Consider the following 27,091-nt stretch of genomic DNA (forward strand, 5'->3'; position numbering starts at 1 on the left):
CCTACCCACCTTTACATGGGATGGAATTGATATACCAAATATTTCGGTTACTGCATGCACTACATATTATTACTGCATGATCTCTTGTGTAAAAAGCCTTCGGTTTTCTTCTTTGGAGTATAATAAAGTGACATTAATAGTCACAGTTTAATCGAGTGATTTACGAAACAAGATCTGGGCCTTTGGAAAACAAATTCTCCGGATCATACTTTTTCTTCAACTCGGCAAGGCGGGGATAGTTTACCCCGTAAACCAATCTACCTCCTTCGTGGTTTGCTATTCGATGCATTAGTCAACATAGACCAATTTCGTACAGAGGAAAGATACTAAGGGATGTTGCTTTGAGGATATTGGAAAGGGAGGGGTTCGTTCCACGGCTCGCAAAACGCACAAGCGATATTCAAGAAGATAAAAGAATCGAGGAAAGAAAAAAAAAAAACTAAACTCACCACCGTCATAATTCGAATAAGCTCCTACCCCATCCTTCGTAATCTCATCCGTACCCTCCTTTAGCCGCCTCTCCAATTCCACCTTCGCCTTCTGTGCCATCATCCTACACCACTCTCTACACTTCTGATCCGTTTCCTCTTGCTCCCAACCCGCTCCAAGTAGTAAATTCCCATAGGCGCCTCTATTTGCAAAGGCCGTGTCTTGTTGACCTACTTGTAGAATTTTTCCAAAGGGGACGTATTCGAATACTACTAGCGTATGTTTCGCATCGGGGGTCTCGTTGAAGAATTTTTCTGTTTCCGAGAAGATTTCTGCGGCGAAAGGGTAGGTTAGTGGGAGCATACATGCGGCTCCTTTCATGTTGCGTCGGAATCCGTGGACCATTGGTTCGTTGATCATGCTGTTTACTTCTACGTAGTCCATTTCTTTGGTTGTGTTTGCTATGGGCTCGAGATCGAGAAGCGCTTTGTAGTATGCTCTTCCTTCTGCTTCGGTGCCGTTGTAGAACACAGGGATGAGGATGGCGGGTTGGAAGGCGGGGGGTGGAGCGGCGATTCCGAGGAGGAGGAATGCGCGTTCTTCGACGAGAGTCATGATTGTGTTGGCGAATGAGACGATAGCCTCTAATTTCTCGCGTGGAAAAATGAGCAGACCGCCCCAGACACGGTTGGGTTGGGGATGAAGTCGATAGGTAAAACTAGTCGCGACACCAAATCCAATACCGGCTCCACGGATTGCCCAAAAGAGATCAGGTTCTTGATATTCGGAACACGTTACGATTCTTCCATCGGCAAGAACAACCTCCGCTTCGAGGAGATTGTCAATAACCAAACCGTATTTGGGGGTTAGATATCCGAAACCACCTCCGAGGGTGAGTCCTCCAATTCCCGTATGGTTTACGGTGCCGCCGACGGCAGCGAGTCCATGGGCGAAGGCGGCGGTGTCGACATCGGACCAGAGACAGCCGCCTTGACAGCGAGCAGATTTGGTGACGGGGTCCACGATTACGTTGCGCATTTTGGAGAGGTTGATGGAGAGGCCATTGTGGGTTGATGAGGCGCCTGATGAGCCGTGACCACCACCGACGACTGGGACGTTGTTAGTTGTGGAATACTTGTGGGGGTGAAACTTTGCTATGGAAATAGGTGGCCGTTTAGATGGAAAGGAAAGGACTCTTAGATTGAGTGGATAAGAAGCGAAAGACGGGAAATCGATTTTCAGAGTACGCACCTGCAAATTCGAACTTATGTTCTTTGGCGAAGAGAACAATCTTGGAAACATCTTCGGAAGTAGTAGGAAAAACGACTAAAGCCTAGAGATGAAGTTAGAAAATATATAAAAGATATATCGAAGATTAAGAATGTGTAGAGAGTGACAGTTTTGAGATATCCCGCCTATGCTATCTCAATTCCCATGTGATACAACAAACCCCATAGACGACAGAACCTCCATATTTCAAAACCTCATACCTATTCCTCAACCATATAAGTCCAAGCCCCAATCGCCCAGCTATCCACTACCATTCAAATGGTGTCTCGTATACTCTAACAACAGACTTCCACCCTAATTCCTAACCCTAATCTCATAACCACAACTACAAACACAAGAATAAGAACACAAACAAACCCCTCCAAAAGCCCAAAACTCAAAAAACCAAAATAAAGGGAAGAAAAAAACCTACAGCCTTTCTTCTCCGCCGCTCTCGACCACCTCGCAATCCCCTCATCATACCCCTCATCACCCTTCAACAAAACCAGCGCCTCGGGACTTAAACCCGCCTTCAAATCTTCAACTAGTGGTGCTAGTAATCTCATTTTTTAGGTGTGAGTGTAAGTTTTGGATGATTCTGAGATATGAATGGAGAGTTTGTTTTGGAGTTTTGGATTAAGGTTGATATTTGATGTCAAATAAAGAGAGGGAGATGTGAAGCAGATGAAATATTTACGGGTTATAGAAAGAGGTAGAGGTGGAGGTAGAGATAAAGTTAGAGAAAGATAGAGTTAAGTTTAAGGTTATGTATCCTCTCCTCTCCTTTCCTTTCCTCCCATTGATTTGGTGCGGGGTAATTCTATACTCAGTACGGTAATGGGTACTTATTCGTTGTAACTATTTCAGCCGCAGCCCCCACCGCGGAGAGTCTGAGACATTTTGAGTACGTATATGCATATGTACTCCGTACGTAATTAACCTATTGATGCTAGGTGTGATGGATGTGACATGTCGTTACCTAGGTATATTAGGAAATGATCAGCGCTGCGTCTTCATCTTTCTGGCTTAACTTATCGTTGTGCATTTGGAAGTGGAGGTTGCCCATTTATAATTGTATAATCTTATATTTTCGTCAGCCTATTACAGATATATACCCAATAATGGTCAATTCAAATATTAAATGGGGATTGGATAAAGTGGGGAGTTTTAAGATAGATCAACAGTTTAATCTGAAATAAATAAAACAGATTAATTAAATGTATTATTTTAAATAATAATAAAAATTAAAAATTTTATTTAAAAAAATAAATAAAAATAAATCTTACTTTTATTCAGTTTATAGATTCTATTAATTAGAAATATATATATATATATATAAATTTAATATAATATTTCATTATATTTAAAAAGTATAATAATATAAAATTTTATAATTTAGATAACCCTAGTAACTTTTGATTAATCTGTTACGTTGGACAGTAACATAGGTCACGTTCTTGATCACATGATCAAGAAACCGACAAATCGAGATCGGCTTTGCGGTGATCGATTTGTCGGGCTCATAGCCATCGGTTTTTTTTAAGGAGGCACGAAGGTCTATATAATCAAGATGGATTTCCTTTGTATAGAGCTTCGTGCTCAAGATCAATCATTTAGTATACTCTACTATTAGTTACGAATAGCATATTATTATTGTCATTACTTTAAGTCCCTGCTTGACGCCTAGTTATAAACCACCTCGAGAGCCTAGAGCACTTCCACGTGATCTAGACGGCAAACCTCGTAACATAATCCTACCAGTATACATATCCAGAGTCCGGAGAGTAACAGAGAATAGATAATCTTTTGTAGATAAGTACTCCGTATATATTCATAATAGACATAAATACAACCCCTTTATAAATTAACTATTTTTTTAGTTTCCTATTTTCTGCCAAGTCTTACATCAATATGACATCTAGAACCCTACAAAAACCCCCAAGGAATCCTCCTCAACCTACAATATCCATCCATCCATTCATCCACCCACCGAGCAGAAAAGTATTCCAGATCCTCTGTAAAGCATAAACCCTCCTATATTCGGCCATATATAATTTGAGCCCAAGCACTCTGATGATCTAGAAGGGATAATTTATAATTATTATATCACTGTAGAAAATTGAATTAGATATGATAATTTTATTAGCTGTTATGGAGATCAATATCGATTTTGGGGGGGTATTGAGGAGAATTTTGAGGGAGGTATATATGTAACTTTTTGCAAATGGTAATGAGAGATGATGAGAAAGTTAAGAGATCAGGACCTAATTATCAAATATGGATGGGTAGATATAGTATGTATCAATTCATTGATTCCAAAACAGGCTATTTTCTTTTAGCTTTTCAACAAGTCAACGACGGTGAGCTTCACAAGTCGAAAGTTCGATATAAAATAGATCAATATTGATTCCATAATAACCATCACCTTTTTACTACCGTATTCCAGATCTTCGCAGTGTACTTAAAATCAGAAATATCAGTAATAGATTTCCTTTCCGTTTTCAAGATATTGCTTTTGTCAAAACCTGACCAAATGAAGAAACTTTACTACATCCTACGTCTGCATTTCTCCTCAAGAAATACCTCGTCCACCATCTACCTCCAAGCACGTACCCGTGATGAATTTTGCCTCATTACTGGCAAGGAATAAACAATAATTAGCCACATCTTCCGGAGTACAAAGACGACCTAATGGCACATTGAAGAGAAATTTGTCACGATTTTCCGAAGTATCATCCATTCCCGTGAATGTAGAGAATCTGCGGAGTATTAGTAGATGTAAAATTAGAAGGTTAGAGATACATACAGGCCAGTACCAGCGAGTAGTGGACATATAGAATTGATTCTAATGTTCTTGGGTCCGTATTCTGCCGCGAGTCCTTTGGTAGCCTTTCGTGTTGTTAGAAATGCCATTCAACATACAGGTGAAATGCTCACATTGACAACGGCAGCTTTACTGGCGTTATACCAAACAAGACCTGCTCGAGGTCTTGAAGCCCCAATCGATGCGATGTTAATCATCGATCCACCTTCCCCTTGATTGATAACATTTGGAATGAAGTGTCTTGTTGCGTAGAAGATGGATTTAACATTAACATTAAAAACCTTGTCAAATTCATCTTCGATGACATCCAAAGTTGGCTAATCTCATATCAGTCTGATACATCGATCCTCATCTCCATCTATATCTCACAGCCACCAAACCACGAAATAGCCCATGATACCACTCACCTTATTCCTGTAGCTCGTCCCAGCATTATTAACACAAACATCCACTCTTCCCCACTTAGCAAGTGTCGTCTCCAAAACTCTCTCCCAATCTTCCTCATTCGTCACATCCATCTTCACAAAAAGCATACTATGGGGATGAACATTCGCAACACGTTCACCACCAACAGCATCAATATCTGCAATCGTCACTTTACAACCTTCTCCCGCAAAACGACGAGCGATGGCTTCGCCAAAACCGGAACCACCACCCGTGACAATGGCAACTTTGTTCTTGAGACGACTACCGAGAACTTTTGGTTCGGTGGTTGGCGGCATTTTGATGACGTGCGTTTTGTAGAATATTACTGGATACTTGATACAGGTAAGAAGGAGGGAAGGAGTGTGATGAGTGGTAACGGCGACACTTGTTCGAATCGAATATTGAAGCTCGACTTGACAATTTATCAAATATTATTATGGAATGATGAGACAAATAAATAAGCTTCTAAATATCATGTCCTCAATTGATCAGCAGGATCGACAGTTTTAATACTCGTTGCATACGTCGACGTACAGATGAAGGTGCGGGGGATAGGAATGAGGGGTAATTAAGTGTCACGGGACTTCTTGATTGGCTGAGTCACACCACAACTTCGAGTACATTGCGAAACCTACATGGCACTTTTCTTTGTTTTTATCATTCATAAATTTAGGTTCGTGTGTACGTAGTAAGATTTTTTACGATACGATTTTCTGGTCATTGAATAGTTACCAAGTCTTCTATCTAACCGAGTTGGCTTCAATAGGGGAACTTAAGAATATGAGATCTTTGGTCTGAGCATTAGATGCTCCTGCTCCTGATTCATATTTATGTTTCATGTCAATTCGATTAATGTCAAGCAAATCTTTAAAGAGTCCAAAGTTTGCACTTGTGCTCGTATAAAATCTAGGATAACTAATTTTAGCAAAGGCACTCTTAGTAAGTATGTGATTTATATCAAGCTCCCTCCCACTTACCAGTCAGTCTTAAAATTCCCCCTCCAAATCCAGACATCACCATACCCTTTTCTTTCCACCCATTCATCCCCATACAACAAAATCACAAACCCTCCCAAACGGAAATCCCCAAGCAAATAACCTCATAACATATTCAGAGGCAGTATTATCAGCATTAAGTAAAACATAGCCAATTAGCCAGCCATCAAGTAAGTAAGTACTATTCATAACGAAATCCCTTACATCCATCTCCCTTCCAATACTAATCAACTAGATACCCACCTACGCAGCATCTAAATCCGAATCTTCAAGAACAGTCAACTTGGTTACACACCGAGAGATTTTGTCATAATGAAACATAAGATATCATCAACAACGGGTCCGGTTCGTGTAACTTTCGTGGCTACGGGTTTATTATAATAAATAGTTAATATATCAAAATACCCATGGAAATCCAATCATACCATCTATCCTCACACTTCCGCATCTTTTTCCTTCGAAGAAAGATGAAAATGAAAATTCAATCACGAGATGACTGGTGCACGAACACTGAAAAGTTTGTAGAAAAAGACGAAAGAAGTAGAAGGGCACAGGTGCAAAGAGGGAAAAGCCAGCAACGTGGACAAGAAGTGTAGACAGCAAAAATAAGAGACGACGAGCATTAGAATTTGACGCGAAGCCACTAGTCAAAGAGAAATTGTAGTTAATTATTGCTCCTTTAATCGGGCGCAGGAGCTTTAAAAAATATATAGGGTTAGCGAATGCGAGAGCTTGCGATATTACCTAGTAACAGTTGAATAAGTAAACGAACTTGGATGTCTCCTTACATTTACTTCTTCAGTATACGAGTATATGTATCATATAATTTCCGAAAATCCACAGTGTGTGAATAAACCGAATATCAAGAAACATGCTACGATGAAAAGCCAGAAACAATATGTGTTTCCTTGCATGAACCTCCTCAGTATACGGGTATATGTAAGTTTCACCATACAACATCCGAAGATCCGACGTGTGTGAAGAGACCTAATAATATCGAGAAATATACTGCGATAAAAAGTTAGAAACAATAATGTGTTCCATGTAAATCCTATTATGGAAAATCTCAAATAAAACTCGATTGTATCCCCCTAGCATGCTGCATTGCATCGCTCCCAGTATTATCCACTGCTGCCGAGCTATTCAACATATTATTCTAAAAGATGAGTAATTATCGTTCAAAGCAGGAATGAAGCCAGACATGCCATGTGATCATATCACGCTCGAAGCATATCCGCACAAAGAACGCACAAACGAGAGCTAAATAATGCAAGGTTTCTCAGATAATAGTGTAATTATCGCGAGTAGTATAGGCAACCAGATAGCTAAGAATATCGAAATAGCAGTAGTTTGACTTGATATCGAGATTCAGATTATCTCCAGCATGACACAATTTATTTCTACTAAATCTCTTTCCCCCATACATAGATCGTAGAAAGTAGCGACGTTGAAGGGTTCATGCAGGAATTTTGACTCTCGGTGAATCTGGTATACTCCTTATCCATTTACTCTTTTAAAGGGAACTGCTACTAAACGAAAGGTATGCTTGCTCTGAGGGTTTGAATGAACTTGCATACTCAAGATGACGAAGACAGAGGGAAAAAGAAATTCCGGAAAGGTTTAACCTCAAAAAACATTCCAAAATGTCAGAATCATCATGAATGCGTCTCCCGCTTGGAATTTGTACTTTTTTTTCTGACAGAGCATTTGCAGTAAAATGAGCCATAATGAGAGATATGCTAAAAAGATATGAATGAGAAGCTAGGAATTTTGCCGGAAGGAAGATTGGAAGGATTTTGTAAATATTGCAATCTAGCCTTCTCATCACTCTTAGAATATTTCAAATGATCTGCATATTTTGAGATATGCAACACAGAGAATAAACTATTCAATATGCGTTACTAACCCTTTTGTCATAGGATCTACAAAATAAGATATGCAACAAACACAATGGACTGTTCTTTAAGGTCCAGTATGTCAAATATGCATTACCATCCCATCTATCATAAGGTTTCAAAAATTAGACATGCTATAAAGACAATGAATTGTGCTTCGAAATGCTGCAAAAAATGTAAGATGGATGTGAGTAATCCCCCTATTCAGAGATCAACAAGAAAAATTTGCAATAAGCACAACCTGGTTGCGCTTGAACATGCTGCTATTGATGTCTTAATAAACTGTAAATGATCAAAAACCTTGAGATGGGCAACAGAGCTCCAAGGGATGGGCTGCAAAATGCTGCTCTTGGTGTTATACGTATGTACAAGATGATAGACCGCTTCCAATATCTTCTCTTTCGCTTTGACTTGAATTATTATCGTGGCTATTCAAGCTGGATTCGAGGCAGAAATATTGTTTCTCAGACCCCTTTTCGAGAGATCACCTCCATTCCTCGTGGTGGGTACCGGTAGACTTTGAGATCTGCGGCGAAGATCATCTGTAGAAAACTCTCAAATGATTTTCGCAGATAAAACTTGGCACCTAATAAGCTTGTGGGCCATCCAGACAAAATTCCAATTTGTGAGAGCAAAAGAAAAAAGGAACCTTCTCGTTCCGTTATGGTACAGATGGATAAATCTTGTATATCAACGGAAAGCCTTGAAGTCGAGTTCATGCGAGGCCCTATCGCGGATGCGTCGCTTGGACAACATTGCACAGTGTGCTGCTGGTGCATTTCTGAGTTCTGACTATAGTGATTGGGAGTTTTAGTCGAGCTTAACTTGATATAGTTGTGCGAATAATTATCCAAAGGGCTGAAATTGGATTGTTCCAGCAAAGCGAGTAAGTTATCTCGGTATGTTGATCTCGATCGATCTGGGTATGGATATGCAACCTAACCGTGTAGGCATTTGAAAAGGCTTCCCGAGGTTGATGCGATTCGGTATAAAACCGGTACACATTTCCCCGCCGTCCGTTCCGGTAACCTCAGGTCAAAACTTCTACTCGCACGGTAATGGAGTCAACTATGTACCTAGTTGTCTCGCACCCCTTTGAAAGAAGTACAGATGAAAGAGCCTAGACTCAAAGAAAAGCTGCCGTTGACTGAGCTCAACACACCACACGGAGCATGGCCCAAGAGTTTGTGGAACCGGAATCAGCCAATCATAGTGAGATATTTGATATCATCGGAGTTTGAGTTTTCCATACCGAAGAGTATCGAGAAATGAGAATGCTGTGTTTTGGCCGCGGGAATGTCAAATTGATCAAACAGCTACACTTATTACCTATTCATAGACCAATCAGTGCATTACTGCGCCTATCGCATGCGTATATCCTTATGTAGGGCGATTGTGAGTTAATGAACTGGTCTGGGACACTTGTTCACTCACAATCTCCATCTTTTGATTGTACGGCAATGTGCACCGTGGGGGAATGATGCAATGTTCTTAGGCATATTTTTCAAGGTTCTTTCTCAGAAAACGGAATCCCTCAAGTCTTGATGGAAGACGAGAATAATGAGGAACGTTATTCCATCATGTGTACAATTAAAATATACTGTATGGCCTTTTTCATTCTCGAGAAAAGCATAAAATATATTTGAGCGCCCGTTCAGCAGATGTGTTGTCATGTCTATCTTGCTTTTCTTTAGGTTATTTGATCGATCGACCGAATTGAAGGAAAAGATGGTTTTTCGTGAATAAAAAGTGGGAGATAGATCCCTTAGGATGACGTCAGTGGTGCTTCTCAAAAGTTTCGAATCTGGGTGTGTACCTTGAAATTGATCTAATGCCGCCCTAGCTAAAATATCCATCTTCGATCTATCAGACCAAATTTTGATCAATTCTCTCCAACTCCCGCTTTTCAATATAAGGTACTCACTCGAGTACCCGCTTTAGGGAGGAGAGAAAGGATCAAAAAGAGCGAGATGTGTATCAGTCTATGCCTGATAAATCGATAAACTTGCCAAATATCTATATATTTGCATCCTTTACAATGTCCAGGGCTCCTTGGGCCACTATTTAGGTAAGAAGGGTATCCTGGCCCTCTATTGTTTGAGTCTGCTGTTACCTCTTCAAGCTACTACCTCTAGTCTACCCGGTCTAGGCCTAATGTCGTTCACATCAATCCATCAATTCAGCTAGAGATTGAAAAAACGGCAAAAAAACAGCAATGGGCGGCTGGACATGCAAAGCAGGAAATCTTGCATTGCTGATGGTAATTAACATGCTGTACTATGTTGGCTGTCTATCCACTGTCAAATGTCCAAAAGTGTATATAAAGTTAGCTTCCCCTCTCTTGAGTAACGATCATCCATATCTTGATTCCAAATTTGGAGGAGTAAAAGAGAGATTCGATTCATAACCTTCATTGAATGAAGAAGATATTCTGTCTATTAAAGAACGAGACAATTGTTCATCTAATAAATCTATAAAACATACTTGACGCTCCTTCCTCAAAGTCACCAGGTTACGATTATCAGGATTACCGGCAAAATACGAAAGAAATACTACTACTTACTGTCTGTATATATCGATTTGTATACATACCTAGATAGCGAAACAGCTTGGGTGCACAGAAACGAAGCCCACAAACATTTTCGCACATTCAGACGTTCACTGCCAACTACTGTGTTTAGTCCATCCAACGGTCCAAGGAATACCTCAAGGCCAAGTTGTGTCTAGATCTCGGTCGGACCTTTCATCCAAATCCAAAATAAGTCAGTCAGTCCAATATCGCAAAAGCGGCATTCGCTTCGTACCTATTTGTATTTGTATTTGTTATTTTTGGTGGTGGTACCAGGGACTCCATAGAGAGATTTAAAGGTAAAGCTCGATTCACGCTGCTTTGCTACTACTTATCACTCCCCCCAAGACAAGGAAATTATTTATTGACTGACTGAACTTTACCATTATTTTAGGCGACATTCCCACCCCCCATTTCAAAACTATCCTGCAGTCTCTTTCTCTATAATTCATCCCACTCACTACCAAACCGCCACGCGAAATTCCGATTCCAATTCCGCTCACTCACTCACTCACTCACCCACCTACATACACACATCCTCTCTCTCTCGCAACTAACCTTCTTTTCTTACAAAGAATTCACTTCCTCATTCCTACCAAAATAATCCTTCTTTCCCCTAAGATATTACTTTTCAAAAGAGATCACACAATTCAAAATGGCTGAATTCGTTAGAGCTCAGATCTTTGGGACAACCTTTGAGATTACTTCCAGGTACGCGGGGCTCAAACAACTCGAACAAAATGACAAGAAAATCGTCAAATTGTTGACCACTCCTTCGCCACTATAAATATTGATCCTTTGGTGATACAGGTACTCTGATTTACAGCCGGTGGGCATGGGCGCATTTGGTCTCGTTTGGTATGATAATTCCTCCCATTTTTATCCTTTTTGTGACCAAATCTTCAATTGAGGGGTAAAATGATCACTTTTCCTCAACAAACACTAACTTTTCTCATTTGCACAGCTCTGCCAAAGATAACCTCACCGGTTCAAATGTCGCGGTTAAAAAGATCATGAAACCATTTAGCACACCAGTCTTATCCAAGAGAACTTACAGAGAACTGAAGTTGTTGAAACATCTCAAGCACGAGAATGTACGTTTCATTGCGATACCGCAGATATAAAATAATGGCCGGCCCTGGAAATACTAAATGTCTACAGGTTATCTCGCTCAGCGATATCTTCATTTCCCCTCTTGAGGATATGTATGCAGACTCCATCAAGTTTAAGGGATTTTAGACTGATAACATTCAAGCTACTTCGTCACCGAACTCCTTGGCACAGATTTACATCGTTTGTTGACCTCGCGACCACTCGAGAAACAATTCATTCAGTACTTCTTGTATCAAATCTTGGTATGTCATCTTGTCTCGGTTGCGCTGTATTACTGCAGAGAATCAGGCTAACGTTACTCCCAGCGTGGATTGAAATACGTTCACTCTGCAGGAGTCGTTCATCGTGATCTCAAGCCAAGCAACATCCTCGTCAATGAGAACTGCGATCTTAAGATCTGCGATTTCGGTCTTGCTCGTATTCAAGATCCTCAAATGACCGGATATGTCTCTACAAGATACTACAGAGCACCAGAGATTATGCTTACATGGCAAAAGTATGACGTGGAAGTTGATGTTTGGAGTGCGGGATGCATTTTCGCAGAGATGCTGGAAGGCAAACCTTTGTTCCCTGGAAAGGATCATGTCAACCAATTCTCCATCATCACAGAACTCCTCGGAACACCACCAGATGATGTTATCCACACCATCGCCAGTGAAAACGTGAGTAATTGTGTATGGACAACGGGATATAGCTGATAATAGTTCAGACCTTGAGGTTCGTGCAATCTCTACCAAAACGTGAGAGACAACCTCTTGCAAACAAGTTTCATAATGCAGATCCATTAGGTACGTCTCTAGCTTTGACTTCAGTTCTATTGCAACCCTCATTGACCTATTCTAGCCATTGATCTCCTCGAGAAAATGCTGGTTTTCGACCCCAGAACGCGAGTTAAGGCAGCCGAGGCGTTGGCACATGATTACCTTTCTCCTTACCACGATCCTACCGATGAGCCAGTGGCAGAGGAGAAGTTTGACTGGTCATTTAATGACGCAGACCTTCCAGTGGACACCTGGAAAATCATGATGTACGAACAACTTTTCGATTACCAACAAAAATAGATCATCTGCGTTCATCTGCAGAAGTATTGGTTTATCGAGCGCATCCGACGGACCAAGATAGTAGAACTGACTTGGAATGTTATGCAGGTACTCCGAGATTCTTGATTATCATAACGTCAACGACGCCCAAAATCTGGTGGATGGTCAGTAGACTTGCATCTGTTTTTTCGATTAAATATGGTTATCAAAGGTGTCGCCTAGGTACAACTTTCAGTATGGGATGGTTACACAATTATGGGATGGCTGGTTAGGAGTGTTCTCTGGTGCTTTCTGATGTCGCGCAACGCAACGCAGCTCCTGGCGGGAATCGGCTTATTTCCCCTTTCGTCTCCTGGCGTACATACTGCCACCCCTGAAACTTACTTTGTCGAAGTTTCTGAAATATACATCTTTCCTGCCCATGGTTTATTGGATTGTGTACGGCTTGACTGGAGCGATGGGATGGAGAGAGGTGTTTTGCACGCAGTAGAACAATGAATTTCTTTCCGCAAAAGTTGTACTTAGATGATTGGGCGAGTAAGGTTTTTGGCGTTTTAATGGACATAGAGGATGTATGAATTACGATTATAATGATTGGGCTATGTCACACCATGTTCCTGGACGTGATAATGTTTGACTGAATGATCTTCACCATGATTGGATAAGAATAATCCATTATACTGTGACCTGAAGAAGAATGTCTTCGCTGTAATGAAACCCAGCTGACACAAATGGAGACCAAGAACTGCCCAAGCACTCCCCAAGACCTATCAATACGAATCTAGGAATGACAAGTGACAACCTCAGAACATGCAATACACTTGATCTCACCTCATCATGTGACCACAACAGACTCCAAGTCGGCTATCTTCTCGATCCCTGTACGCACAGTAAGCATTGAAATGGATGCGACGTATTGGATAATAAGTTAGTGGATGTTTGTGGCGTACACAGAGTTGCAAGGATGATCTTTTTCCTGGACTTATTCGCTGGCCTTGCAGACTGAATTTCAGGTGGGATGGATGAGGGGAGGTGTGATAGAAAACTGGGTGATGGTACTGCGGCATTGTGGTTAGTCATTTTAAAAGTGGAAGTTTTATCGTAACCGCAGTGATTTCAAATTGAATTGTTGCGGCAAGCAAAAACAAAGGCAAGTTTGATGGGTGAACATATCGATAAAGTTGCGATAACCTTGCTCCAGCCTCATTCGGAGGCTGAGAAATTGATTCTGGAAAACTTCTGGAATTCTTCTGGAAATTGCGATTCAAGATTGGGCCGACTTTGATACGGATCGTCACAGTTAATTTATCAGAGGGGTAAGGCTCATTGCGTTTCGCAATATCGAAGCCCGGGAGGGAGCATTGGCCAGTTATTAATTGCGAACGGAGCGGGTAGATCTACGCTGGGGAAAGGAGAAGAAGATCGATAGGAGGAGACGCAACGAGTCAATAACGATATACCAAAAACCCACGAGACGAATTGATCTTTTGAGAGAGGGAGTCAACAGAGCAATATAAAGTTGGAGGTTTGAAATGAAGATCTAAGGAATATGATGTTTTGATTACAAGAACGATTACTCTACTTTGTTTACTCGAAACATCGGAGGCTCGAAGAACAAGCAGAAGCAAGCATTGTCGAATAGACGGAACGAAAACGATCCAAAAACGATATCAATATTTACCTACCTAGTCACACATCTACCTACCTGTTGACCGTCTACTCGCCGTTGATTCAAGAGACTGAAGGAGGGACTCAGGGAGGCCTTTGGTTGCCTTTTGTTGCCTTTAACTTTTAGCCTTCAGGCCGTGATTTCTGTGAGAGGGACTCGAGACAAAGTGCGGCTCCGGATTGGTACAACGTATCGAAGGTCGATTAACTATAGCTTGGGCGAGAAAATAGAAGAGAGCCAGGCGCACTGGATGGAGAATATTGAGAGAAAGGACGGGGATGAGGAGGTACCGGCGGGGGGGAGGAAAGGGTTTGTGCCGTTGGTTACGGTGGTGGATTTTCACCATGCGAGGTATGTGTTTTAGTGTTGCTTGAGAGGGATGGCGGGAATAAGAATGAAGGGCTTGAGGCGGAAGTGAGGAATAATGGCTAACCTAAGTTTTTATTAGAGGACCAGAAGTCGAATATTGGTTTGGGGCAGAAGAAGGAACTGATCCTGCGGTGGAAAATGAATGGCCTTTATTGCCGTTCATGGCTTTGAGTGATGGAGCGCATGCGTAAGTTGCTATTTTCTGATTTTGCACATATGAGAAAGAAGATCTGAGGCTGACGGGTAATCATAATGGCAGATCAACAGAAGACTTTTCATATTTCACGCTCCTACGGCCTGCGCGGGAAAACCTACCTCCCACGTCTTTATTCGGTATCTCCTGCACACAACAAATGGACGCTTCAATACTGCGCAACCGTCCTGCAGACGTAACTCGATCGACAGTACAAAAGGCTGTAGTTGTGATAGCCGATTCGCCCCAGTTTTTTGGGATGTTGAGAGAAAGATTGGGAGTTGTTACGAAGGCTTGGTTTGCACAACGAGAATTTACAGATACGGAGATATTGAGGAGGTTTCAAGAGAGTCTAGCAGAGGAGAAAAGTAGAGGGGAATTGGGAGATAGGGAGGAGTACTTAGGAATGAGTTTGAGGGAATTGGTCAAGGAGTTTAAGTGGCAGACTTTGGTGCTTTTTAAATGTTGTCTGCTGCAACCGAAGGTAAATTCCCCTCCTCTGGTGCGCTTGATAGATATTGACTTGAGGTATAGATGTTATTCTTTGGTACGAGATGCGAGAGATTATGCATGATGCAGTTCTCACTCATATCTCTCATACCGGGTCTGATACGGAATTTACAAGATTGTGCCGATCCGGAATTGGATGATTATAGGAAAAATCTTGTGAAACCGACGAGTCTGAAAACGAGCGATAGAACTTCGTTGTTGAATTATATGGGATTACCTTTGCAAATATTTGGCAAGGTATGGACCACTTCACAGTCCCTTGGTCAGCTGTTTTACTAATTGGATATATAGGGGAGTCTTTTTGGTCCTTATACCCCTTTACAGCAACTTGATATATTAGCGGATTACGGCACAAAATCATATATCGTTGGTTCAACGAATTCTTTACTTTTACAACAGAGAGATCGATATAGCGATATTCTCATTAATCTAGATGAACTCACAATTAATATCACATCGGCATCACTGAGGTCCGCATTAGCACTCTCGGCGGCCGATCGACGCTGGATTGATTTCATTACCCAAACCGTCAATGACACTTGGGATGAATCGAATCCAAGTCGACCTAAAACTATGGGCTATGTCGGCTCCGAAGAATTTATTCGCATGCAATTTGAAGAATACCTCCTTTCCCTAATCTCCTCTGTCAAATGTCACAACTACCTCACAGTCAACGCTCACAACCCAAGAGCTCAGCTTCCACAGGTCGACGGAGATCCTGCTTATGATTTCAACATGGATTGGATAGAAGCATGGACACGAAGCGAAAATTATGAAATTTGGAATAATCATACGGATTCACATCTTTTCGACATCGTGGAGCCTAAACATCCTTGCGCAGGTGGTCTTACGATAGATGATGTTCAAAGACGCATTGCTGAACAAGTCAAGGAAATGCATCTTGATGAAAGGTTTGCGGTAGGTAAGGAAGTGTTGGGAAGAAATCTTGCTGCGGGAAAAGAAAAGGCTAGTACAGTCTTCAATAAATTGTACGCGGACATGGAATCCTATCGAGAGAGTCAGAGGAAAAGAAACGAAGAGGCTAGGATTGCAGCCGAGAAAGCGGCGACTGCAAGTGGTGCATCAAGTCCAGTGGCCAGTCAAACGGATTTTAATGGACCAAAGTCGCCGTCAGTGCAAAGTAGAGCGGGGGCTTACATAGGAAGCTGGGGTACGTGGATGGGAGAAAAGAGAAAGGCGGGATGGGGGAGGAGTTCGGGTAGTCAGGATAAGATACAGCAAGTTACGAGTAACGGGAAGAGGAATTCGAGGGGGTTCTTTGGAAAGGAAAATATTCACGTGGTGGATGGGGGAAGTGGGGGGGAGAGGAGCCCACTCAGTCCAAGGGATTCACAGGGTGGATATTCACCGTTGGGTGAGAGACCGAGGACAGCTGAGAGTTTTAAGGAGAGTATTTTTGATGCAGAGTTGGAGGCGAATGGGGCTGGGGAAGGAGATGTGGATGGATATCGAAAGGTGGACGTGGTGGAGAAGATTAGTGATGCGCCTCCAAGGGTTGAAATTCCGGGATATTTCTCGAGGTTTCGTGAGGATATGGGAAATAAAGAGAGAAAAGATCACGATGATGATAGCGATAGTGGTGAGGAGGAAAGGAAATCGATCTTACCTGTATCGAGCGAATCAAATGTTTGGGACGATGAAAGAAATGGGGATGCAGATAAAGATAAGCATGAGAGGGCGGAAAGAGTAGCAGAGGCCATGCAGGAGGCGGTGGATTCTTCGATTCATTCGTAGGTTTGTTTGTGGTAATGGGATAGAGTGGCAAGGTGGTATTCTTTGGACTTGGTCATGTTTTGTTTTGGATTGATTGGTTGGTTGGTTGCCTGGTTGGTTGATTGGTTGAATGAATGGTTGAATGAATGGATGCTGAGTTTTGGTGTTGATATTTTAGGTAGAGAAGGAGATTTGATTTTGCTGCTGTGTAAAAGAGGATTTGGAGAGGGCTTGGAGTGATTGGTGCAGGAGGGAGTAGGGTGGGAATGCATGGGAGTAAGATGGGTGGAAAATCACGGAACCTGGAGGTGCAGGTGGAGGGGAATATATCACTTACTTTTACATTACAACACAGTACAATCCGATACGATACACGTATACAATACATTGAATGGAATATATTTAATATTGACTTTGGTATTGAGAAGAAAGGACTCTGGTTGAGTTGAATGAATATCTACTAGCTATTCTGTGTAAGACTAACTTAATTAGGTTTTGTGATTTTTAGTAGAAGGTTAGGTATTTATCTCCTAAATCGGATTTGGGGTTTAGATCGGATTTGGAAGTTGCTTCGATTATGTTGGTAGATAGATGGGTAGATGGGAGGACTTGAAAGTATGTGTGCTTACCTAATAACTGTCCTTAGTCATGTCAAACCGTACAATTGGACTCGGGATCTCGGAAGATTGATACAGATTTGGCGCTTAGATTTAAACTCCTGGCGGACTTTGACGCCTTACCGTAACTCCACCTGGCAATGGCGCTCGCTGTACAAGGCTATAATAAGGCATCTATGCATCACGCTTTCTGTGCACGGCAGCCTGCTTCATTCATACTCTACTGAAATCACGAATTCTCACCAAGGGCGAATGAGAAAAGAAGCTGACATACAATACAGTATTCACCTTTTTCTTAATTTATCCAAACATCTCCCCAAGGGAATGACAGTACTTACCCATGAGCCGTAGATAATTATTTTGAACGGTTCCAAGTTTTACGGTATCCTATTTCTTCTAGTTTATATTGTGGATAGTTCCCTTCCACTAATATATTATCCTTTACATCATCTTCCAACACAACCATCGTCCAGATTACAACCCACCACTACTTGAACTCCATCCTCGACCTTAGTAATAACTCCTCGGACTTGGAGTACCTTTTGCATCACAATCTGTGATTTATCACAAAGGTGCTGATCTGGCAGCCGAAATTATACAACACAAACTTGTCTCGACTCTCCTTCAAGTAGCTGGCTTAATTCCACTGGTTCCTGACCCATTTCGAATTTATTTCAACTCAACACAACACAATCCTTATCTTTTCATCACGTTCATTGAAAATACTCAAGATGACGGTAGCTACCAGGACGGTTGTTATGCCGCCAGTCCCAAATCGGGAGGACTTAGATGCGACGTTCGTACTTGATCTTTCCAACTCCCCTCGCCCCCTCGATCTTATTGTATTCAACATGCTAACTATGAATTTCTGCGACTTAGATGGAAATACCTCGAGGCTGGAGTATCGAAGGTCATGCTACAATTGGCAGATGGTGTTGATATGACTACTGTAGGTGCCCTCTCTCCAACCTTTTCCATTCATGATGCGCATTTACTGACTTTTGACCTATAGTATATGGGAGTATACACGTAAGCACTCCGATATCCAAACTCTGACAGCATCTTCTAACCCTTACAATAGAGCCGTTCACAATTTCTGTACATCACAAAAGGCAGTCAGTAGTGCTGGCCCAGGAGTTATTGGAGGCGCGCATCGTGGAGGTGAAACATACATCATTCCAATTACAATACAAACATATACTCATACATATATAGCACATCTTCTTGGCGAGGACTTATATAAAAACCTCATCTCCTATCTAACACAGTATCTCAAAGAGCTCGTTCTTGCCTCTAAAACACATGTCGATGAAGCTCTCCTTAGTTTCTACATTCGAGAATGGGACCGATACACGACAGCAGCAAAATACATCAATCATTTGTTTCGATACCTCAATCGCCATTGGGTCAAGCGGGAAATGGATGAGGGGAAGAAAAATATCTACGATGTTTACACTCTACACCTTGTTCAATGGAGACAAACTCTATTCCAATCTGTCCACGAAAAGGTCATGGATGCTGTTCTCAAAATGGTCGAAAGGCAAAGAAATGGCGAGACTATCGAGCATAATCAAATCAAGGCCATTGTCGACTCCTTTGTGTCACTTGGGTTAGATGAGGCAGATCCTACTAAATCGACCCTCGACGTCTACCGATTCCACTTCGAGAAGCCATTCTTGGCAGCCACCGAGGCATTTTACAGAGCCGAATCGAAACAATTTGTTGCGGAAAACAGCATAGTGGAATATATGAAGAAAGCCGAAATTCGATTGGACGAAGAGGAAGAGCGCGTTAGAATGTACCTTCACCAGGATATCATCATCCCATTGAAGAAGGCATGTAACACTGCTCTTATTGCAGACCACTCCGTCATTCTTCGAGACGAGTTCCAGGTTCTTTTGGACAACGACCGATACGAAGATATGGCACGTATGTATAATTTGTTGGCAAGAATTCCTGATGGTCTCGAGCCGCTCCGTACCAGATTCGAGGCCCATGTTCGCAAAGCTGGTCTTGCAGCAGTTTCGAAAGTCGCTAGTGAGGGTGATAAACTCGAACCTAAGGTTTACGTCGACGCTCTTCTTGAGATTCACACACAATATCAAGGTCTTGTTAAACAAGCCTTTAAGGATGAGCCGGAATTTACTCGATCTCTTGATAACGCTTGCAAGGAGTTTGTCAACCGCAATGAAATCTGCAAATCTGGATCGAATAAGTCACCTGAATTGCTTGCCAAATACGCTGATTCGTTGTTAAAGAAGAGTGCCAGCGGAGCTGAGGAGAGTGATATCGAAAACTCCCTCACACAAATTATGACAGTCTTCAAGTATATTGAGGACAAGGATGTGTTCCAGAAGTTCTATTCACGTATGCTTGCTCGAAGATTGGTCCATACTAGCTCTTCATCGGATGATGCCGAGACAAGTATGATCAGCAAATTGAAGGAGGCATGTGGATTCGAATATACCAACAAACTTCAACGCATGTTTCAGGATATTCAAATTTCGAAGGATTTGAATAGTGGCTTCAAGGAATTTGAGTCAGGAATTTTCACTGGAGGCGAAGATAAGCCAATTGATGCCAGCTACTCAATATTGGGTACTGGTATGTGGCCTTTGAATCCACCGAACACAGATTTCACTCCACCAATGGAAATCTCTAAAGCCTATGAGCGTTTTCAAAACTTCTATAACCAGAAGCACAGTGGTAGAAAGCTCACGTGGCTTTGGCAGTTGTGTAAAGGTGAGATCAAAGCAAATTATTGCAAAAACCAAAAGACTCCATATACTTTCCAAGTTTCGACTTACCAAATGGCCATCCTTTTATTGTTTAACGAGAGCGATAAGAATAGTTATGAGGATCTCGCCAAGGCAACACAACTACAGGCTGATGTCCTTGATCCCATACTCGGTATCTTCCTAAAATCCAAAGTCCTCACTATGACTCCAGCAGATGATAAGCCAGGACCCGGTAAAACCTTCCACTTGAATTATGACTTCAAGAGTAAGAAGATTCGTGTCAATTTGAACATTGGTATCAAATCAGAGCAAAAGCAGGAGGTTGATGAAACTCATAAGACTATTGAGGAAGATAGAAAGTTGCTGATGCAGGTATGTAGAATTTATTCATGTATTACGATTGGATTCTCACTAACTTATTTTTAGTCCGCTATTGTTCGTATCATGAAGGCACGAAAGAGGATGAAGCACAGCCAACTTGTCGGAGAAACAATCAACCAGATACGCTCCCGATTCTCACCTAAGATTCCAGATATCAAGAAGTGTATTGATATCTTATTGGAGAAGGAATATCTCGAACGACTTGATGACGATGAGCTCGGATATCTTGCATGATGCATGAATTTTTCTTTAACCATACATCTCTTTCATTGGAGATTCATGATGAATGACCTTTTATGAATTGACGGCTCATTGAAGTTGATTATAAAAGTTAGTAGTCCTCACACGACATTGGCAAAATTTGGCATTAGTTTCCTGCTAGTTATCTTTTTGATCACAGTCAATGGATGAAGAGGCAATAATCAGGCGTATTCATGCATTTTTCATCGTTTTTGTTCATCTCCTTTCTGGTGCCAGTCTTGACCAATTTTCATCGGGCATATTTGGGATGGAAGGGGGAGTTGAGAGAAAGCTACTGGTTGCTTGTTGTGGAAACACATTTTTTGTGTTCTACACTTGAGTTTTTCCTGTTTTTAATTTTTCGTTTTTTTTTTTTGATACCGCGGATACCTAACTCATAACTTTGCACACATCACATTGGGGAAATTTAGTTCTATGGATCAGAACGAAAATACTTATATGGATTGCGCGGTGGGTAGGACTCTGGGATGGAGGTATGGAGGGCAGATTGTTGCATTTCGCAATTGGTCATTGTTGAATTTGATGGCTGAGGAGTGGATGGTCTGAGGGTTGGGAATGTTGTTGTGACGTCTAGGTCTAGGTCTAGGATGAAGAGAGGTGGATGGAGGGATGAATGATGAAGTGGATGATGATTTGGAGGATGAGCATTCAGAAGCGAAGTAAATAGAAGTGTTAATGAATGGGTGAAGTGAAAGTCTGAGCGAAAATCATCTCGTAGACCAGGACCTTTCTTAGGTAAACCGTCTTAGGTAAACATACCTTTTTAGGTTGGGTTGTTAACGTGAAAGCGTACTTGTTTATTTAGTTAATTGAATTAAATAAATAAATTAAATAAATATTTGAGTTTAAAGTGTTTGAGTGTTTGTCTCTTGGATGGGTGGTGTGATATGATGTGATGTGTGATGGTTTGAATGAATAATTCTTTGCAATTGGTGAGATGTGTGTGGGTGAGTGAGATATAGATGATGGTGTACGGTGTATGGTGTATGTATATGGCTCAGCTATGATCTATCTGGTATTATGTATGGATTGAGGATTGAGGATTGAGGATTGAGGATTGAGGATTGTGGATTGTGGATTTTATAATGTAAGTCTAGTACCCTACTTCTGGGCCACCCTTTTACACCAAAAATGATGATTTTTATCTATTAATTATTCAATAATTTGTAACGATACTGTACTGGAGGCAGCGGCTGCCTAAGGTTTCGTCGGGTTGGTAGTTGTGGGTTAAGGCTTTATTACTGTATTCATTTGGAAGTGAATTCGTTATTAGATCAAGTAGAATGTAGATAAACTAATTGATAACTAAATTGAGTATGAAGCTTCTATACTATGAAATTATTCTGATTATATACTAAATCCTTTTCTAAAGTTTTAAAAAATTTATATTTTTGAAGACTTCAAGAAGCTTTGAGGAGTTTATGCTTTTAGAGGCTTCATTATGTGATCTTTATTTGCTTTAGGATATTAATTCTGGTGTCACGATTCATTAATTCACGTGACCTCGAGGACCTTTTGGACCTTAGGGTCCCAGAGGTCCTCAAAAGATGATATAGGGTATATAAACATTCATTTAGTCTCGTAGTTAAGGAGCTTCGTGCTCAACTTAGTTATCAATTAGTTTACCTACATTCTACTTGATCTAGTAACGACTTCACTTCCAAGTGAAGACCAGTGATAAAGCCTTAACCCACAACTACCAACCAGACGAAACCTTAGGCAGCCGCTGCCTCCAGTACAGTATCGTTACATCTGGGACGATTCGCAATCCAGGATAATATAGCTTCTAGGATAATATAGCTCCTAGGATAATTGTTCTGGGACAATTATTATCCTAGGACTTTTATCCTAAGATAAATACCATTCTAGGATACTTGTTCTTATACCTATGTAGTTGCCTAATTTTTTATCCTAAAATCGTTATTATCTTAAGACGCATTTTATCCTAGGACACTTGTCCTAGGATTCCTTATCAATAAGGGAACCGCGGGAAACAGCGGCCCAAACCCCGATACTTGGTTTTATTGTATAATATTAGTCGTGGTTCGTGACAGGGAGAGGAGGGGGAAGAAGAAGAAAAAAAAGAAAGAGGTAGAGATCAAGGGAGAGGATGGGAGTGGAGGAATAGCGGAAGATAGTGAAAAAGAAGAGGGGAAGAGAGTGAAAAAAGAAAGAAATATCTGTGATTTTTACGCTCTTGGGCTAGGTATAGAACAGTATTGATTATAAATGATACTTTTTTTTAAAAAAAGAAATGTATTGGTTCGAATGGAGATGTAGATAGAGATGTAGATATACATATAAATAACAAACTATAGATAGAATCCAAAGCTCTAGAGGAAGGAGAAAAAGAATCAGAGGGTATGAAATGGACAGTAGAGGAAGATGATAGGGGTTTCCAGGAGAGCTATTTATTAACGCTATTATTTCAGTCCTCTGCCTTATCATACGATTGTGTATACATATAGCACGCACCAATATATCTACGATGGCTCGTATTACCCATAGGCTTGTCAGTATTACAGTTCCATCCTATCTCGAAATCGGTGCATTAAACTATAAATAAAATACGACGAAATTTTGTGAGATATATTTGACCCGACAGGTTACGCGCGGAATAGATCGGTGCCATGAAGAATAGAACGACAGCGCGACGATACTGGGTCCAAAGCTTGTCTTCTAAATTAAAGTCCTCTATATATTCCTACAACCTGGGAATATGCGAAGCGGTAGGTTTACCTCCCACGGAGAGGAGTAGCTAGTCACATTTTGAATGCGTTCTAACTTCCAATCCTAGTCATTTAATTTGTATCTACTAGGTAATTATGTACATGGGTTTGATTTCTAACTGACTGACTAACCATCAATATCTGATGTGATTGTAATACTAGAGGACTTGTCCTGTAACTGGCAATGATATTGTAAGATCTAACTTAATATTCTAGACTTGGAAAATAGAGGAGCGGTAAAATAAACAGAGGTGGTCAAATTCTCCTTCAAAAACTTCTGCAAGAGTTAGGAGTTGAGAGATCTCTCTACCTGACGTATTGCTTAAGCGTTTGTTATTAAGATGAAGAATAAGCTATGTGATAATTCTATATACTCTGATTCCTTCATCGATAACTAACCTATGAGTAACTTAATGTTCTAATTATTAGGAATATAAATCATAATATATATCTAAAAATTATCTCGCTTAGACATTTGAGATGTTTATAATGTGATGTATTTCTAATTTTATAAACTCAAGAATCTAATTCCTTTTTATAAATTGATGTAAATTATCAGAATTAGAATTACTTGATATATATTAGATAGTAATATATTTATAAAAATAATAAACTATTTTTATAGATTTATACCTATAAAAACTTTCTTTCCACTCCCAGTGTTGGAAAGTTTTAGACGGTGGACTAACTGCAATACATATTAATTAATCAATGTTATAATTTCAAGTATCGATAGGTATTCAATTGCTTCTTTGTTCTAATTTTAATTAGTAGTCTTTTATATCTCACTGTTAGATCTCGCCGGAATATTAAACTTGTATATATAAGAACCCAAGTAAAGAAACAGCTTATTAGAGAATTAACTCGAAGTATAATATGCAATCATTCAAGAGGTACATTAGAATTTGAAGCACATATCCTTAGTGGACTACTTCACTTCCATGTATATCAAAAATGGTAATTTGATAACGATAATTGGTTCTAAACAGGAATAATATAAAAAACACAAAAAGCCTAATGCAAGACAACCTCCAGAATACAACAAACTTCCCCATCCACCAAACCCCTCACCAAATAACCTCAACCACAATCCACCATTAAACTAGCACAGACTGACATTCCAAAACCTTACCCAAATCATAACCAAAAAGTTCATCCAAAAACTCCCTCCGAGACCGAATATTAACATGCTCCTCCCAAATACCCGGATGCGACAGAAGATACTCATCTCTGGATTTCTGCAAATCCCCATCAGACATCTGCGTAAAATATCTCGATTCAATAGACGCCTTTGCAATCATTGCAGTTCGCTTCTGTCGAAGATTGAAATACGTTGATAATGTTTCTGGAAGTGTGTTTTTGTTGGGGTACTTTTGAAGAAGTGCACCTAGGATGCCTGCATCTTCGATGCTCATGGCTGCTCCTTGCGCGAGGTAGGGTGTCATGGCATGGGCTGCGTCGCCGATTAGACAGAGTTTTCCTGATGTATGAATCCAGGTGTTTAGTTCTGCGTGGGTGTAGAGCTTTTTAGATGTATGTATTAGCAGGGTACTTGAGATAGGGACGATAATCTTACCCTCCATTCTAATACCGTATCCACATGTTCAAGAATCATGCCGATCCTAGATTAATGCATCAGCTGCTGTTGTATTACCTCAACTATGCAAGTACCTTGGATCCCAATCTTTGAATCTCTCTCGAAGCGCTGTACTATCTTGAATCCTATGGTCCGTTCCACAGGGCATATTTGTGTCACACCTGATCATGTCATCATTGTTGCCAAGGTGAACACTAACACGAGAGAAACCAACGTGAAAACAAGATTCAGCAACTTTTCCTCCTTACCCTCCAACAAGTATGACAAGATAGTTGCATTGGGACCAATCCAATGATTATTTCGAGGAATGGTGATAATTTCCTCTAATTCAGGGATACCTTCAAGTTTTTTGATCGGGAATATTACGCGATATGCCATCTGGCCTGTTGGAATTGGCGCACCAGCTCTACCTAGGATAACTTCACGAGCCATCGAATGTAGACCTAGGATTGCAGAGTCAGCCTCGATAAACACTGAATGGTTCACTTGTTGAAGTACTCACCATCTGATGCGACAATCAAGTCTGCAGAATAAGTTTTTCCATCTTGTGTAGCAAGCGTAGGCACCGAAGGATCAATACTGACCACGCGACTGTTCAACCGAACCTTACAACCGTGGTCCATTGCAGCATTCAGTAGTCCACGATGAAGATTAGCGCGATGAACATGCCTATCTCTTCTTAGTCCAATTGTACGACTCTGAAACAATGACTAACCAATAAGGAGACATATAAACATTTTCCGCAGGTTCTTCCAACGGACACTCGACGAGGACCTGACCATCCTTCCAACGCATCATTCTTAAATCAACAGGATAGGAGCAATATTTTTTAATGTACGAATCGATATCCAACCGTCTGAGAACCTTGGACGCATTTGGTGTGATCTGAATACCTGTAGATTTTGAATATTATCATCGGTGTGCTGAATTGTAACGAATGCTTCATTTACCAGCTCCAATGTATGAGATATGTGCAGAGCTCTCCAATATCTCTACTGTATGACCACCTTTTGCAAGCGCAATAGATGTGGTGAGACCAGCAAGGCCGCAACCAATAATCAAGATGTGCTATCTTCTGTTAGAAATGCCGAAAAATCAGACGATGTGGATGAACAAATACCATATTGAAGGTCGATAATTTCGCAGCAATGTTGTTCTTTTTCGGATGGCAGTGAAATAAACAAAATGAAAATGGTGATTGCTTCCTTCTTTTTATGTCTTCATCCATCTGAGCATAAATGGAGTTTACATGTTGTTCGTGAGATGGTCTAAACGGGTCGATCCTTCCGCACTCTCAAAAGGAGGTAATTTTTCGTAACCGAAACTGCCAGGCTGTGTGACTAGTCCTCACAATGACTATGGGTACATAATACATTGTTGCATAGCCGGTATAAAAGAGGGAGTATAAATCAATCAAGCCTAGCTGAATGTGATGTGATGTAACCCGAGGCTGAAAACGCCGAACCAATTGATAACAGACGCAAGTATAAAGATTTTAACAATGGCGAATATACCATAATTACAGAGGAGATCGATAGATTGAAAAGCATAGAAGACACAAATTGAGATGGTGTCTAAAACTTTTGCTAATGTGGTACTGTCCATTTCTCGAAATGTTGTCATTTCATGCAAAGTACTCGAGCAATACCACCAATCTTTAACGATCCAATTCCTTTCTACTAGTTCCCAAATGCTTGAAGTATAGCCGCCCACCAGCATGAGAAATGCTGAAC

The 27,091-nt window shown here is 40.9% G+C and overlaps 7 protein-coding genes across 7 annotated transcripts; 3 read left to right on the plus strand and 4 right to left on the minus strand.

Annotated features, from left to right (window-relative positions):
- Positions 1–160: 160 nt before the first annotated feature.
- On the minus strand, positions 161–2,188 carry SS1G_07587 (hypothetical protein; the record flags this gene model as incomplete). Its single annotated transcript, XM_001590913.1, has 4 exons — positions 161–276; positions 450–1,538; positions 1,681–1,762; positions 2,132–2,188. 4 exons carry the CDS (start codon positions 2,186–2,188, stop codon positions 161–163), a joined length of 1,344 nt encoding a protein of 447 aa, XP_001590963.1.
- A 1,845-nt stretch (positions 2,189–4,033) lies between these two features.
- SS1G_07588 (hypothetical protein) lies at positions 4,034–5,244 on the minus strand (the record flags this gene model as incomplete). Its single annotated transcript, XM_001590914.1, has 5 exons — positions 4,034–4,158; positions 4,312–4,334; positions 4,505–4,587; positions 4,636–4,839; positions 4,930–5,244. The coding sequence occupies 5 exons, from the start codon at positions 5,242–5,244 to the stop codon at positions 4,034–4,036; spliced, it is 750 nt and encodes a 249-aa protein (XP_001590964.1).
- Positions 5,245–8,302: 3,058 nt separating this feature from the next.
- SS1G_07589 (predicted protein) lies at positions 8,303–9,337 on the minus strand (the record flags this gene model as incomplete). The annotated part of the gene is made up of 2 exons (XM_001590915.1): positions 8,303–8,657; positions 9,273–9,337. The coding sequence occupies 2 exons, from the start codon at positions 9,335–9,337 to the stop codon at positions 8,303–8,305; spliced, it is 420 nt and encodes a 139-aa protein (XP_001590965.1).
- Positions 9,338–11,062: 1,725 nt separating this feature from the next.
- Positions 11,063–12,732, plus strand: SS1G_07590 (mitogen-activated protein kinase sty1; the record flags this gene model as incomplete). The annotated part of the gene is made up of 9 exons (XM_001590916.1): positions 11,063–11,118; positions 11,218–11,265; positions 11,372–11,501; positions 11,569–11,612; positions 11,663–11,762; positions 11,826–12,182; positions 12,230–12,308; positions 12,364–12,547; positions 12,669–12,732. 9 exons carry the CDS (start codon positions 11,063–11,065, stop codon positions 12,730–12,732), a joined length of 1,062 nt encoding a protein of 353 aa, XP_001590966.1.
- Positions 12,733–14,479: 1,747 nt separating this feature from the next.
- SS1G_07591 (hypothetical protein) lies at positions 14,480–17,056 on the plus strand (the record flags this gene model as incomplete). Its single annotated transcript, XM_001590917.1, has 4 exons — positions 14,480–14,580; positions 14,678–14,785; positions 14,858–15,275; positions 15,593–17,056. The coding sequence occupies 4 exons, from the start codon at positions 14,480–14,482 to the stop codon at positions 17,054–17,056; spliced, it is 2,091 nt and encodes a 696-aa protein (XP_001590967.1).
- A 1,327-nt stretch (positions 17,057–18,383) lies between these two features.
- Positions 18,384–21,005, plus strand: SS1G_07592 (hypothetical protein; the record flags this gene model as incomplete). The annotated part of the gene is made up of 4 exons (XM_001590918.1): positions 18,384–18,448; positions 18,532–18,605; positions 18,931–20,762; positions 20,817–21,005. 4 exons carry the CDS (start codon positions 18,384–18,386, stop codon positions 21,003–21,005), a joined length of 2,160 nt encoding a protein of 719 aa, XP_001590968.1.
- A 3,853-nt stretch (positions 21,006–24,858) lies between these two features.
- On the minus strand, positions 24,859–26,733 carry SS1G_07593 (hypothetical protein; the record flags this gene model as incomplete). Its single annotated transcript, XM_001590919.1, has 7 exons — positions 24,859–25,284; positions 25,338–25,383; positions 25,558–25,801; positions 25,861–26,027; positions 26,074–26,251; positions 26,309–26,426; positions 26,710–26,733. The coding sequence occupies 7 exons, from the start codon at positions 26,731–26,733 to the stop codon at positions 24,859–24,861; spliced, it is 1,203 nt and encodes a 400-aa protein (XP_001590969.1).
- Positions 26,734–27,091: the final 358 nt, after the last annotated feature.

Source organism: Sclerotinia sclerotiorum, genomic scaffold (genome assembly GCF_000146945.2).
Source record: "Sclerotinia sclerotiorum 1980 UF-70 scaffold_10 genomic scaffold, whole genome shotgun sequence".
Classification (NCBI taxonomy): Eukaryota; Fungi; Ascomycota; class Leotiomycetes; order Helotiales; family Sclerotiniaceae; genus Sclerotinia; species Sclerotinia sclerotiorum.